A 15,400-nucleotide genomic window follows, 5' to 3' on the forward strand; every position below is an offset into this window, starting at 1 on the left:
AGTGGGGGGCACCTGTAGTCCCAGCTACTTGGGAGGCTGAGGCAGGAGAATGGCGTGAACCGGAGAGGTGGAGCTTGCAGTGAGCTGAGATCCGGCCACTGCACTCCAGCCTGGGCGACAGAGCGAGACTCCATCTCAAAAAAAAATAAATAAATAAAATAATAATAATAATAATAATAATAATTCATTCCCTTTTACTGCTGAGTATTCCATGGTATGGATATACTGATTTGCTTACCCTCCCACACCCTTCCCAGGAAAAATTTAATGCCTTAAACATACTGTGTATCTGTTTCTGTTCTGTAGCCCTTTGGGGGTCACAAATCATTGTCATATTTAAGATATTTTCCACCACCCTCCAAGAGCTAATTTTTGCCTCTTTGGGGGTGATATTGTCCCTGTTGAGAATGCATGTTCCTAAAGAATTTGCTGACTTGCTCCTCTTTCTTGCTTCAGGTAAGTGCTCATCTCCAGATGGAGGTAGAAAGACTTATAGTCCAAAGCTATGTCCTAGAACATCAGAAAACAACCACCCCTGATCCTTTGGATGACACCTGCTTCAGCCATCGGAGTCGCTGCAAACTGGCCAAGTGAGTGGTTTCCAGTGACCGCCCTTCTGTGCTGTGCTTGTTTCAGAGTGTAGCAGAGCAAGCAGTGCTGCCTCATGCGGCATGCTCCCTGAAACACTGGCTAATCATTGCGGAATGAAATCCATTCATCTCAGTTATCTGCCATCCCCTAGCATCAAGCCAGCTGGGCAGGTTTCTGCCTCTTCAAGTGAGAACAATACAGCTATGTCGAATGGACAGGCTCTGCTTCAGGTCCATAAGGGCCCACACTGAACGTGTTCTGAGATAATGGCCAAAACAGCGATGTGAATCTCTGGGAGAGTTAGCATTGTTTCTAGTCCTCGTTTGGGTAGCCATTCGTTGTTCTCCACTCTGGAGAATAAAATTGTGCACAAGAGGTAGAAAAAAAAAAAAAAATCAGACTCTTTCACTTTTGGAAAAGTAGCCTTCCAGGTTTGAAAGTGACTAGTAAATCTATTAACCGTTTCAGAGTCCAGCTGCCAGAGTACATCCTGGACTTTGGCTACATCATCCTTGGCGACGTCCGAACCCACATCATCAAGATCACCAACACCAGTCACTTTCCAGTGTCGTTCCATGCAGACAAGCGTGTCCTTCATGAGACAGGTACCTAGGCTGGGGAGACCCTTTCCTATTGCACTTGGTCATTTCTCATAAGGAACCCATCAGTACTGTCCTCCTGGAATAGCATTTGTGCCTCTGGAATCAGCTAAAAGGATTCTTGGGCTATTCAGTGATCTTTTGAGCAGTCATTCTGACCCAGTGGGGGCTTTCTCTAGAGCAGCTCTTGTTCGCTGTTTCTCTTTCCCACTAAGAAATTTTTTTTGTTTTGGTCCAGGATTCAGTACCAAGCTAGATCGTGTAAAGAATCTGCCTCATTGTGAAACGGAAATATTTGAAGTGAGATTTGACTCACAGGGGGCCAATCTTCCTGTTGGAAGCAAAGAAGTCATTCTGCCCATCAAGGTACAAGGCACCACTGGGCCCACCCGGCCCTGCAGGTTTCCAGCTCTGCTTGTGATCGCCCTAAGATAATCCAGTTATTATGTCAGACCTGTGATTCTTGTTTTCCCCAACCCCATGCCACATGATAACTGCAGTTTATACCCTCTCCAGGTGGTTGGAGGGCCAACAGTTCACATCCGTGTCCAAGCCAAGATGACCATTCCAACCATGACTCTCTCTCATGGAAAAGTGGACTTTGCCACAATTCAGTGTGGACAGTGCCTGGTGGAAACTATTCAGCTTTCCAATCATCTCCAAGTGCCTTGTGAATGGTTTGTCCAGAGCCAAAAGCCTGTTGACAAGGTAAACGAGCTGTGGCCCATTGGTCCTCCTTTCTCCATCTGCATTTCAGCCAGATTTATAACTCTAGGCCTTGGCGCTCATCATTTCAACCTCCTGCTCAAAGACTCAGTGGCAACAGTTGCCTCCTGAATAAAACCTGAGCCCTTAGCCCAGCGCTTGAGGTCCTATCAGGCCATACTGTCAGGTGGAATGTCTTATTCATCTTTGTACCTCTGGTATCTACACATTCCCTGACACCTGAGAGGTACTCAGGAAATGTGGGTTGTGTGAGTGGAAGGTAAATGAGCTCATTTTCCATAGAAGGTGATCTAATTGTCTAATATGTATAAACCAGCTGGAGAAACACATGCCGAAGTACTTAAGACAGAAACTACGTGCTGAATTAAAGCCAAAGACACGGATCTTCGAAATCCAGCCCATTTCTGGAGTCCTGGATCCTGGTGAGAAGTCCAACGTGCAGGTGAAATTCATGCCAAAAGAAGAGGTGAGCTTTAAAGAAACGTGGCTTCATTTCGATTCTCTGGACCTCTTTGAGCTTTACTCAAAGTCCATGCTTGTTTGGGTCTCAAGGGAAGCTTTGAGTGACCTGTGCCTGGCATTTCTGAATATGGCATCTCAAGCACTTCTGGTTTACATAGGAGCTGTGTGGCCTGGTGGTCTGGAATCATCAGACTAAAATATCAATTTTTATCAGAAGGCCAGGTTTAGTAGCCTTCTGCCTCTGCACACTTACATGCTGTGTGTCTTTGAGGAAATTACTTAGCCTCATTCAGTCTCAGTTCACTCATAAATAAAATAAAAAATAGTAATATTGTATATCAAAAGTCTCTTATTGAAATTCTGAAACCCAATAAGATCCAAAACTGGGGGTGGGGGTTTTGAGATTTCATAAGCTTCGGACCAAAACTCATTTGGCAGAAAAATCTCATCTGAATTTGCATGACACCATTTAACCTTTATTTGTACCACTTAGTTTTCAGAGTCAAGCATTGCCACCAACCATTAATGTGTTTGATTACAGGGGACCTGTCCTAGACCCTGCTGAGGGTATTAGGTAACATAGGGTATATACACTGTGCTTACTATTTTAAAAAATCTGAATTTGAAAGTATCTGGCCCCTGGGTTTCAGATAACTTATTGTCAACCTGTAATGACTACCTCCTGAGGTCATTGTGAAGATTAAATGCACAGTATTGAATAAAGTACACAGCATGCTGCTCTGTGTAAGTAAGTCTCTCAATAACTATCATCATCAGTAGTCGTGAAAAGTACGTCCTGATAGATGGCCTCCTGGAGCCCCATAAATGTTTCTTTTGTGAACATCATCAACTCAAAGCTACTTCTGATCAGGAACGTAGTAAAATTAATAAAATCCTAGAACCAGAGAGAATCTCAAGAGGTTGCACTGGAAAGACTTTTATTCAAAACCTAAGGCACTTGGGAAATATATTTTTCTCTATTCTGTTATTTTAAAAGAAAAATTGATCTGTGTTTTATAGAAGAGCTATGGTTAACTCCCATTTTCCTTGTAATTGCTTTGAGGAAGTGCTTAAGCACCTTCAGTGAGAAAGAGAAAAAACAAACAACTTCCTATCTCATTCTAAAATAAAACCCATGTTTTTATCATTATCAAAATCTTCCCAGTCCGTTTAAAAGAAAATTAGCAATATGTTTGTCATTCTTAAAGAGTCTTAACATTTTAAAAGAGTTTACTCAAGATTGTGGATTTTTTCCATTACTTAATGAGGGAAATATAGTAAAAAAAAAAAAAAAAACTAGATTTGTTCAAGCAGTTTCATGAATGTTGAATTGGAATTGGTCAAAGTTAATAAAATGTTTCCACCAATTAAGAGAGAAATTTATTAGCTGTATACAAGGAATTGGTTTCCCTGCAGGCCATGCAATCCATATATCTGCATCATCATCAACATCAGCAGTGCCAAGAAATCAATGACATCCAGACCAACAATTCTTAGGCATTATAACATGCTCAAGAAAATGAATGAAATGTTTTAGAAAGATTTCCATAAGCAGCAATTAAAATATAGAAGTTTGAATCATAAGGTACTAAGCCCATAACTATATAGAAACCCCTCTTAGCCAATAATTTATCTTATTGTGTCCAGCAATAGATATTTCTGTGTGTATGTCTGTATATATTCCATCCATTTGCTTTTTCCCCTTCAAGCTAAGATAGGAGGTCTTCAAATTGTGATTTTCCTAATTTCCACTCAAGCCAAGCCACAAGTCCAGCTATACCAGAATAACCTAGGCATCTGGTTAAAAATACTGAATCCCAGCCTTACTCTGCCCCTACAGAGTCAGGGTTTCTAGGGATGGAATCTGAGGATCTGCATGTTTAATAGGTTCCCCAGTGAAATCAGACTAGGAACTATGGGATGGAAAGTAGATTTGGGTACCATTTTGAGAAAACATGTGAGTAGTTATGATATCACTATTGACCAGTATCTGGTTGTAATTGTATCTGATGAACTGAATGCCCCAGCTCTGGCATTCTGCCAAACTCTGGGAAAATATGCAAAGTACACGCTTCAGAATCATCACTCCTCGGGAGCAAGGGAGCTGGGGTCTTTTTACCGAAATCCCCAGAGTCATTGCTTGATAACTAATTCCAGATGGTATCATTTCCCTGGCATTTCTGCCCTGCCCTCCCCTGCCCATGAGCAGCAGGATCCATGAAATGAGAACCTGTAGGCCCAGAGGCGCAGACAGTGGCGGTTGGAAGTCTGAGCACACTGGAAGATCCGAGGGATGTGACAGTGACACTCAGAAGGCTTGCTACACATGATGAAGCACTTGATACAAGTGCTGGAATGCTAGATGCCCAGAATGGATTTGATATCTAGCACTTGGTACAATGCCTGCCATGCTAAATACCCAGTACTTATATTAATTCAGTAATGTAAATTACTCCTATGCAATTTTATTATAAGTTTTCTCTCTTAATCTAAATAGATAAGTTTTTTCCCCTCAGCGGTGTTTTGTTCTACATGACATGTAGTGGAAATAAATTCAGATGCTTGTTTTGTTTTTATGTTTTCCAGAAATTCTACAGCCAAACCCTGGTGTTTCAGATTGCCCAGAGTGCTCAAAAGCTTACCCTGCTGGCACGTGGGCAAGGTCTAGAGCCACGCCTGGAATTTAGTCCTTCAGTCCTGGATCTGGGGCCACTGCTACTTTGTGCACCTGGAGACGAGGCCGAGGTGATAGTGAAGAATCCCTGCAACTTCCCCATTGAGTTTTATTCCTTAGAATTTGATCAGCAATATCTCATAGAAGAAAAGGTGAGCAGAGGCCAAAGCCAAACTCTGTTTTTCTACACGTGTTGGACCCCGCTATGTACTCATGCTCTTTTCTCTGCATGCAATAACATCCTCCTGGCCTTGCCTATCTTTTTCCCTTTGAATTCTTCCTTGTCAATTTAGTGATCACTTCTCTAGAGCCTTTTCTGAGCTACTTCCCTTGACCTGAGTAGAATCCTAGACATTTTAAGCAGCTAATTGAAAAGCTAATGCATGTTCATGGTCAAAATTCAAACAGTAAAGAACCATACGTAGCAACTTGCCAATATCATTGTATTTGAAATTGAGTTACTTGTAGACAGCATGTAATTGGATCATTTTTAAAAATATCTTTTGCCAATCTCTGACTTTAGTTGATATATTTAGACAGTTTACATTTAGTGTAATTATTGCTATGTCAGGACTTAAGTCTACCATCGCATGTTGTATTGTTTTTGGTCTGTTTACTTTTTCCTACTTTCCCGTCAGTTACTTCAACGTAATTTAAAATTCCATTTTTATTTACTCAGAGTGTTTTTTGGGTGTATCTCTTTGTATAGCTCATTTAGTTATTGCTATAGGTATTACGTTATCTGCACATAACATTATAATCAACTGGTATTGACGTTTTACCAGTTCTAGTGTAATTTAGAAAACTTTCCTCCATTTAACTCCCTTCAGCCTTCCGATTTTTAATATAACTGTCTTAAATATTTTTCTTATATTAGCTAGCACTATAATTATTGTTTCAACTGCTGAACATACATTTGAAGACCCCAGAGGAAAGGGAAAATGTATTATATTTGTCTCTCTTTTTACTCTTTCTGTTCTTTCTTCCTTTCTGATATGCCAAGATTTCTTCTTTTATTATTAACTTCCTGTTTAGAGAGCTACTTTTAGCTCTGCTGTTAGGGTATGCCTGCGGATAGAAATTTCTTAGTTTTCTTTCAAGAATGCCTTGACCTCCCCCCTCATCATTGAAGGATTTGTTCACTGGATATAAAATTCTGAGCTGACGGTTCTTTCATCCCTTGGAATATATGCCACTTTCTTCTGGCCTACATGGTCTGATGAGAAATTCAATGTTATTTGAATTATTTTTTTTCCTCTGTAAGGAAGAGTTCATTTCTCTCTCAGTTCTTTGAGGAATTTTTCTGTGTCTTAGTTTACAGAAGTTTGACTATAATGTGTCTTGGCATAAATTTCTTTTGGTTTATTCAGTGTGGGATTTGCTGAGTTTCTTGAATCTGTTGATCTTTATCTTCTTTCCATTTGGAAATTTTTCAGGCATTATTCATTTGAGTACCTTTTTCAGCTTCATGCTCTTTCTGCTCTCCTTCCAGGGCTCAAATAACACTCAGATATTTTGTTACCGTTTTATAGTTCTTTAAGGCTCTTTTCTTTTTTTTTTTTAAGACTATTTTATCTGTTATCCAGAGTAAGTTAATTTCTATTATTTTATCTCCAAGTTCACTGATTCTCTTCTCCATCCATTTCATTCTGCCCACATAGTGATCTTTTATTTTGGTAACTGTATTTTTAAGTTCTAAAACTTTCATTTAGTTCTTTTTTATATCTTGTGTTTCTTTGCTAAGACTTTCTTTTTTTTAACTTGCTTCAAGTATGTTCATAATTGTTCACTAAAGCATTACAATGATGGCTACTTTAGAATCTCTGAAAGATAACTAGTATCACTATTACCTTGAAGTTGATATCTATTCATTTTCTTTTATCATTCAAGCTAAAATGTTCCTGTTTGTTACTATGATGAAGGATTTTTAGTTAAAACCTGGGCATTTTTGGTATTATGTTATGAGACTCTGGACCTTATTTAAATTTTGTTTTAATTGGCCTTTTCTCAAACAACTTGGGCAAGGAGAAGGGAGCACTGCCTTCTTACTGTCAGATGCAGGTAATAGTCTAGGTTCCCTCCTTGGCCTTCTTTGACAAACAGTAGGAGGAGCTCTTCATTACTGCTGGGCAGGAGTGGTATTTCTGGCTGTCTGCAAGGCCTCCATTGATACCTTCCTGGCTGGGAGAGGCAGGAGTGCCTTGTTGCTACTCTCCACACAGCCTCCACAGACTCTGCATGGAAAGGTAGAGGGGTAGCCATATTATCCAGGACCACTGGATAATGACAAAAGTTCTGACTCTCCACTAGACCTCATCTGACACCATCCCAGCAGAGGGGAAGAGGGGCATTTCTTTACCATCAAATGGACGTGGAAATCCAGGCTCCCTACATGGGCTTTACTAACAGTTTTAGAGGGGAGGGGAGGTCTTGTTACCCACTGGCAGGGAGGACACTCCTAAGATGTCCCAGACTTGACAGGTTCATTTCCTGCCCAGATCTGGAGCCAATCATTTTTCCAAGGAGCCCTTGTTCCTTTTAGTATGAAATGGCATTTAGAGATCACAGTCTGGACCACTGGATTGTGACTTTCTAGGTCTTTTTAGTAAATAGAACTAGGAAATGTGATTTTTAAGAGGGGAAAAAAATCATAACACATATGGTGTTTCAGATCCCAATTTAAGATTATAGGATTTTATCTAAATTCTTTGATGATATATTTGTTTCTGCTTTCTCTTGAAAATCATGGATATAAACTTACTTATCAATTTATCTTATAAAATATATATAAGATATCAATGTATCTTATAAAATATACATTTAACCAGGCACAGTTGTACACACATAATCCTAGCATTTTGGAAGGCCAAGGCAGAAGGACTGCTTGAGCTCAGGAGTTTGAGCCCAGCCTGGGCAACATAGCAAACCCTATCTCTACAAAAAAAATACAAAATACTTTGGGAGGCCGAGGCGGGTGAATCACGAGGTCAGGAGATCGAGACCATCCTGGCTAACACGGTGAAACCCCGTCTCTACTAAAAAATAAAAAATAAAAAATATTAGCCAGGCGTGGTGGCAGGTGCCTTTAGTCCCAGCTACTTGGGAGGCTGAGGCAGGAGAATGGCGTGAACCTGGGAGGCGGAGGTTACAGTGAGCTGAGATCGTGCCACTGCACTCCAGCCTGGGTGACAGAGTAAGACTCTGTCTCCGAAAAAAAAAAAAAGTACAAAATAATTTAGCTGGACATGCTGGCACATGCCTATAATTCCAACTACTCGAGAGGCAGAGGTGGGAGTTCCAGTTGAGCCTGGGAGGTCGAGGCTGCAGTAAACCAAGATCATACCACTGTACTCTAGCCTGGGTGACAGAGTGAGACCCTGTCTCAAAATAAAATAAAATAAAATAATAAATAGCTTCAAAATAGTAATATCAATATTCCTACTAATAGTAAGACTACCGAGTCCTATTATCCATAAGCATGGTGAGGCCTCTGTGCTGTGTTCCAGCAGTTCCCCCAATCCGCATCTCATGCTCCCCACCCTGCTGCCCTACCTTGAGCTACACCTTTGTCTAATAACCTTAGTGTCCTACTCTTTGAAACAGCCTCTTAATTCCCTCCTATGAGCAATATTAAAATTAGCTAGTAATCTCTTTTTCCCTCTCCCCTTTCCATCCTCTAATTTAAAATGACTTTATTTCCAGTTAATACCATCTGAGTAGTCATCTCATGTACCCTTCCCCCATATTTGCTACTTGTATTTTATCTATATTGTCACAGCTTATAGTATTAAGGTGTCAGGACTTAATTTCCATCGTGGAGTCTTAGTTTTACACTAAGGCATATTGAATGCCCAACACCAGTCCTTACAATGAAGCTTCTCCAATCACTTCTGGATTATCTACAGTTCATTCTCTGGTGGATTTCTCAGGTAGGGATCATGGGAATGATATTCTCTGAATATTCAAACATTCATAACAATTTATCTGTGACTTTTGAAGGTCAGATACAATATTCTTGGCTTACATTTTCTTGACTTGACTATTTTAAATGTGTTGCTCCATTGTTTCCTCATAAGGTATTGCTGTCCATGAAGCCCAACGCTGTATTTGTTATCATTTGCTGCATAATAAATTAGCCCCAAACTTACCGACTTAAAACAGTAAACGTTTGTCATCTTGTGCTTTCTGTGGGTCAGGAATTTGAAGGTGGCTTAGGTGAGGGGGGATTCTGCTTCCTCTGGACCCTCCCCCACTCAGCCTTTGAATCTTCTGTCTTCTTTGCTTCCAATGTTGATAGCCTGCTTAGTTTGCAGTCTGCTCCCAGAAGTTTTTCTCAGAATGGGAACCTGTCCCTATGGGGCAGATTCTTATGAGATCCTTAGTGGCTTCTGCTGGCACAGCACCTTCTGCGTGGAAAGCACAATCTAAGACTTGAGATTTGCATGTGGGAGGTTTCCTGGGGGCATTCTCAGGAACACCTGTGAGGAATAGGACAGCAGAGTTGGGCGGAGCGAGATGAACTGTGATGAAATGGCAACAGAGACTTCAGCTAATTGCACAGGAAGCTCCGGAGCTGGGTTGGCCCTTTGGAGTTGCCCCAGTTGCTGCTTGTTTGCCAGGCCTTTGTGCCCTGCATCAGCCAGTCTTTGGCATATTGCCTCCTTTGCCCACTGATTCTCTATGCTACCTGTATCCTTTATCACAGTTCCATAAATAAATGGGTCAATTCTGAGCTTTCTCTTCTATTTCATTGGTCAGTGTGTCTGTCCCAGCATCATTGCCACTCTGTCTATTACTACAGCTTCCTGATAAGGCTTGTCATCTGGTAGGGCAATACCCATCTTTTATTCCTTTTCATTAATACTTTAATTTTGCCCTTCTAAAATTCTAAAATTTACATGGATCTTATTTTACATGGAGCTTATTAGCAGTGGTGTTCAAATATTTACATGGAACTTATTGGCAGTGGTGTTCAAATAACTAAAAATGGGGATCCTGAAGAAGGATTATCTAACAAAACAGATTTTTGATACCAATAAATCAGGTTATAGAAGAAGTAAATGCTTTTTAAAACTTAATTTTACTGTGTCTTATAAATACACATACACACTAGTATTGCCAGATTTAGGAGAAAAAAATACAGGCTGTCTAGTTAAATTTGAATTTCAGATAAATAACAAATTTTTTTAGTATGTCTCAAATATTACACAGGACATATTTATACTAAAAAGTTATTCTCCTGTCTCTACTAAAAATACAAAAAGAAATTAGCCGGGCGAGGTGGCGGGCACCTATAGTCCCAGCTACTCAGGAGGCTGAGGCAGGAGAATGGTGTGAACCCGGGAGGCAGAGCTTGCAGTGAGCCGAGATCGGGCCGCTGCACTCCAGCCTGGGCGACAGAGCAAGACTCTGTCTCCAAAAATAAATAAATAAATAAATAAATAAATAAATAAACAAATAAATAAAAGTTGTTCATTGTTTATCTGAAACTCAAATTTAACTAGGCATCTTGTATTTCATCTGGCAGCCCTAGTACACATTCACACACATGTGCACACGTGCACATACTTACTACTATTTTACCTCTTTTTTTCCCTGGATCCTCTATTTATGAGACCATACCCTTACTTAGTGTAAAATTGCTAACCACAATATTGTTTAAGAATTAATGTGTCACTCAAGGTAGATAATGGAGTTCTGAACTTTTGTCATGGGAAAAAAAAGGAAAAGAGTATATATTATTCTTAAAACAAGAAGAAAAGTTATTTCCACATGTGAAATGCCTAGGCTGAAATGGAGCAAAATAAAGATCCGTGTATCCCCACAGGCTCAGAGCTCAGCCCTACTTCTGAGACCTCTCCAAAGGGCCCCACTCTTTGAAATCCAGAAAGTATTTGTATAAGTCTCAGCCTCAGGCAGGAGCAGAAGTTTTACAAAATCAGTGACCTGCAGGGAGATTCCTAGTGAGACCAACAGGGTTCCCGTTCTCCCCTCGAGCAGATCTTGCGGAAGCTGAAGGGCTATGATTCCTACAACACCCTGCTGCTGCCTCCCCGCAACCCTGGAGAGAAGCTGCCCCCAGAACTGTACGAGTACTTTAAGGAGATGAAGAAGTCAAAAGAGGAGCAGATGAGGATGAAATATCTGGAGAATCTGGCACAGGAGAATGGTGAGAACTCAACATGGAGAACCCCTGGCACTAACCATTGCCTTCGCACCCCTGAACTACCCCTGCCATGGGACCAACCCATTTCTGAGTACCTGCCAGGTGCCGGGCAGGTGCTGTCTGCCTTGTGTATTTTATTTCTAACCCTTACAAAATGGGTTGTGTTATCCCCATTTTATGGATGCATAGGCTGGAACACATTCTGCTGTCACTAGGGCCCAATTTGGGTAGTACAACCTAAAAACTGCTAATACAGATGGAATAACACTTGCTGGATGCCACATTGAGGGCTTTGCACGTACCGATGAGAAACTGAAGCACAGAGAGGCCAGGTCCACAGTTTTAAGTGGCAGAATCAGGATTCCAGCCCAGGGCTCTCTGACTCCAGAGTCCATGATGGTAACCACTGCCTCCTTTGGGTAGACCTAGGTGAGGCAAAGTAATGTAGAAAGGTAGAAATTGGTGCCCTAAAAGCAGGGGGTGGGCATTCCCTCAAGCAAAAGACCAACCCCTCCATAGTCCTCAGGCCAAACTCCAATCACAGAGCTGTCCTGTGCTCTCAGAATGGTGCCCTTTCTGGCCCACCAGCCCTGAGTTATCCCGTCATCTGCCCAGGCGCTCTTGTGTGCTTGCCCATAAAGGTTCCTCACTGACTTGTGGGACTGTGTGACTTATGAGGATGCGTCTTCTCTTTCCTGCTTCTCTGTAACCTCATCCTGCAAAGGTACCTACCTTGTTCTTACTTGCTTTCATCTGTGTAACAGTCATACATGTAATTATTTTCTTCATGCTCCCTCCACCATTAGCCAAGAAGTCCCTGTAAAGGCATTGATCAAATATTCCCCACGTGTAAAACCAGTGCATGGAACAGCAGTTGACCCAATAGTGCCCAAGAAATGGGTGCTGTGTGAATGAATGCATTAATGGATTGAATGGAGTAATTTTTCGTGCCATTAGACCTGTCTCATTGTCCAGGAAATAGAAGCTAGTCAGAGACCACTAGTTTGGCTTAAAAGGAGAAGATGAGAGAAGGCAGCTGCCACCCACCCTATCTCCTAGTCATGTTCCTTGAGTTTGCTAGGGCTGCCGTTGCAAATGCCACAGACTGGGTGGCCGAACCAACAGAATTTTCTTTTCTCCCACATCTGAAGGCTAGAAGTCCAAGGCTGAGTGTCAGCAGGGTTGCTTTCTTCTGAATCCCTTCTTGCAGTTGGCTGTCTTCTCCCTGTGTCTTCGCCTGGTCTTACTTCTGTGTGTGTCTGTGTCCTAATCTCCTCTCCCCATAAGGACACCAGTCCTACTGGATTAGGGCCCACCCATGTGACCACATCCTACCTTAATTACCTTTTTAAAGGCCCTATCTCCAAATCAGTCACATTCTGAGATACTCGGGGGTTAGGACTTCCACATCTGAATTGGGAAGGGACACGATTAAGCCCATCACAAGGACCCACTGTGTTGCAAGCACTGGACTGAAGTGGTGGGAAAAAAAAAAAAGTGAAAAAAGTGCTGGGAAAAAAAAAATAAAAAATGCAATGAATCCCTGCCTTTGAGAACTCACAGTCATGAAGAGAGTGCTAGGAGAGACACATCATCAGAGAGACTGCCCAGCAGCCCAAGGCAGGGGCGGCAAGGGCTGCAATGTACAAAGGACCTCCCAAAGGCAGAGAAGGCCTTGGTGCTCCCCTTCTCCTCAGACACCATGATTGTGGGCTCACTTATCTATTTGGCCCAATGGAAGGCAGTCTAAGCCAGGATCAGTGGGTGCAGAGGGAACCCAGAAAGGCGCACGCCCTGCTCACCAGTGCCTGTCTCTACTCGCTCTGCTCTCACGCTATAGATTGTCCTTCTCTGCCTCCCTTCCTTCCAGGGAAGGCCCGCAGCCCCAAGTCACACGGCCACCATTCACGAGAGAGCTGCAACCCCTCAGGCTCAATTTCTACCTTGTGTGACAAAGAGAATGTCTTGCCCTGTAGTAGGGGGTTCACCTCATACAATCACAGCCCATTGCACCCCTGAAATGCTATAGAACAAGGGGCAATCAATGAGGAAGGTGTTGGGCCAATGAAAGGATAGCTGTCCCTAATGATGACACAGGAAATGGTCACGATAAATTAAAGGGGAAAGCAGGCTACACATCAGTATGTACAATATAACCTCAAGCTTAGTTTCAAACAATTAAAAATTAAAAGTCTGAGAGGTTGCAACTCTCCTGTGCTGGTATGATAAAATTTAGTACAATTTCTCTGTCACCATTTCTTTGTCTATCTCCACCTCTTTTTGTAGCTGAATTCCATCATTTTTGACTCCTCTGAGTTTTCCACATTTTCTAAGCAAATGTATGATTTTAGTTCCTAAACAAATGTCAAAATGTAGAAACACTGTACACAGAGAGACTGAGGAATAGCCAACTGACTGCAGTTCTTGTTTATTTGGGTTGAATGGTCCAGGGTGATGGGAACCCGTATGGTGAATCTCCTCTTCATCTTTTTTTTCCTTTTCTGCCCCCATCTCCCTTGTCCCCCTCCTAACTCTTCCCCTGGTGTTTTCATCCTTTGCTCCTTGGCAGAAGAGGAAGATATGACCTCATCAGATCAAGGAACCTCTAATAGCACGAAGAGGACATCGCTGAGCCGAGGGATCTCTGTCACATCCAACCTGGAAGAGTGGCACGCCCTGTTGGTTGAGTCCAAAACCTATCTAGAGGAAGAGGAGAATGAGGAAAGCCTGGAAAAAATCATGTTCCAAAGTAACCGAGCATTTTAATGTTTTGATACTAGTTCTCTCCAAGCAGAAGTAGGAAGACAATATTCAGTACCTTTTCACTTCCTCCAAGCCTCCTAGTATGGCTCCTAGCCCATCTTGCCCTGCCCACCACAGCTGCCCTCTGGAGAAGCTCTGATCTGCTGCTCACACTAGGATACAAGCTTGAGAGTTGGCTGATGAGCTTAGCATACAATACATTCTTGTCACAGTAATTTGTGTTTCAAGTAGACTAAATGAAGGCCTGAATCTTTCATGCTAAGATTCCGGCAGACTGGGAGGTGTTTAGAGAAACATAATGGGGATGGGGGACATTCTCCCCAGTGTCCCCCCAGTTGGACCATTAGAGAGCTCTTCTCTTGACCTCCCGGCATTATGGGCCCATTTTCTGGCATTTATTTTCCCCAAGTTTTACAAGATGTTGGAACCATATTTAGAAAATTAGATTCAGTGAAACTAGGTTCATGGGGGCCGTTTGCTGGTCATTGTAAACCATGACAAGGCATAAGCAACCTTGTCCTGTGCCCACCCCCAGAACAGGAATTATGGGCGAGGCTCAGGAGATCTTTAGGGAGTTAAGTCGTCATTCATAGCCCTCATCAACCAGGTGAGTAAATTAAATCAGGAGCATGTAATGGCAAAACTGAGATTAAAGACAGAAATTCCTGGCTCCATGCCTCATAATTAATCCACCCTGGCTATAATGATGGGCCCCCAAGTGGCTCCTGGTCTCTCTCAGCAGCCTTCCCCACCTCATACACCCTGACTCTGCTCCCCATGCCTGGGCTCTTCCAGGGCTGACCCTGGACATCCCACAGAGAAGAAAGCATACCACAATGCTTAGGATGAAAAAACATGAAAACCATCTAAATGCCCATCAGTAGGGAACTAGTGAAATTGTGACAAAGCCATACAGTGGGAGTTATTTAGCAGCTGTTTAAAAAGAGTGAGCTATGCCGGGCGAGGGGACTCACGCCTGTAATCCCAGCACTTTGGGAGGCTGAGTCAGGCGGATCACAAGGTCAGGAGTTCAAGATCATCCTGGCTAATACAATGAAACCCCGTCTCTACTAAAAATACAAAAAATTAGCTAGGCGTGGTGGCATACTCCTGTAGTCCCACCAACTTGGGAGGCTGAGGCAGGAGAATCACTTGAACCCGGGAGGCGGAGATTGCAGTGAGCTGAGATTGTGCCATTGTACTCCAGCCTGGCAACAGAGCGAGATGCCATCTCAAAAAAAAAAAAGAATGAGCTAGACCTGTATTCAAGTAAATGGAAAGATGTCCAAGATGTATTATATGAAAAGCAAGTTACAGAACAAAATTCAGAGTGTCATCCTAGTTTTGTTATTAAAACACTGAATATATGTGTGATGACTATGTATCTGGCTGCACACTACTCTACAAACTATTCATACA

The 15,400-nt window shown here is 42.2% G+C and overlaps 1 protein-coding gene across 1 annotated transcript in view; it reads left to right on the forward strand.

Annotated features, from left to right (window-relative positions):
* The window catches only part of HYDIN (HYDIN axonemal central pair apparatus protein), a 388,294-nt gene that overhangs the window by 223,459 nt on the left and 149,435 nt on the right, over positions 1 to 15,400 (forward strand). The window contains 8 exon segments of the mRNA XM_033218949.1: positions 457 to 590; positions 1,060 to 1,196; positions 1,429 to 1,556; positions 1,707 to 1,898; positions 2,233 to 2,382; positions 4,965 to 5,204; positions 11,053 to 11,221; positions 13,788 to 13,967. Coding sequence (XP_033074840.1) covers positions 457 to 590; positions 1,060 to 1,196; positions 1,429 to 1,556; positions 1,707 to 1,898; positions 2,233 to 2,382; positions 4,965 to 5,204; positions 11,053 to 11,221; positions 13,788 to 13,967 — 1,330 coding nt within the window.

Source organism: Trachypithecus francoisi, unplaced genomic scaffold (assembly GCF_009764315.1).
Source record: "Trachypithecus francoisi isolate TF-2019V2 unplaced genomic scaffold, Tfra_2.0 Lachesis_group10, whole genome shotgun sequence".
Taxonomy (NCBI): Eukaryota; Metazoa; Chordata; class Mammalia; order Primates; family Cercopithecidae; genus Trachypithecus; species Trachypithecus francoisi.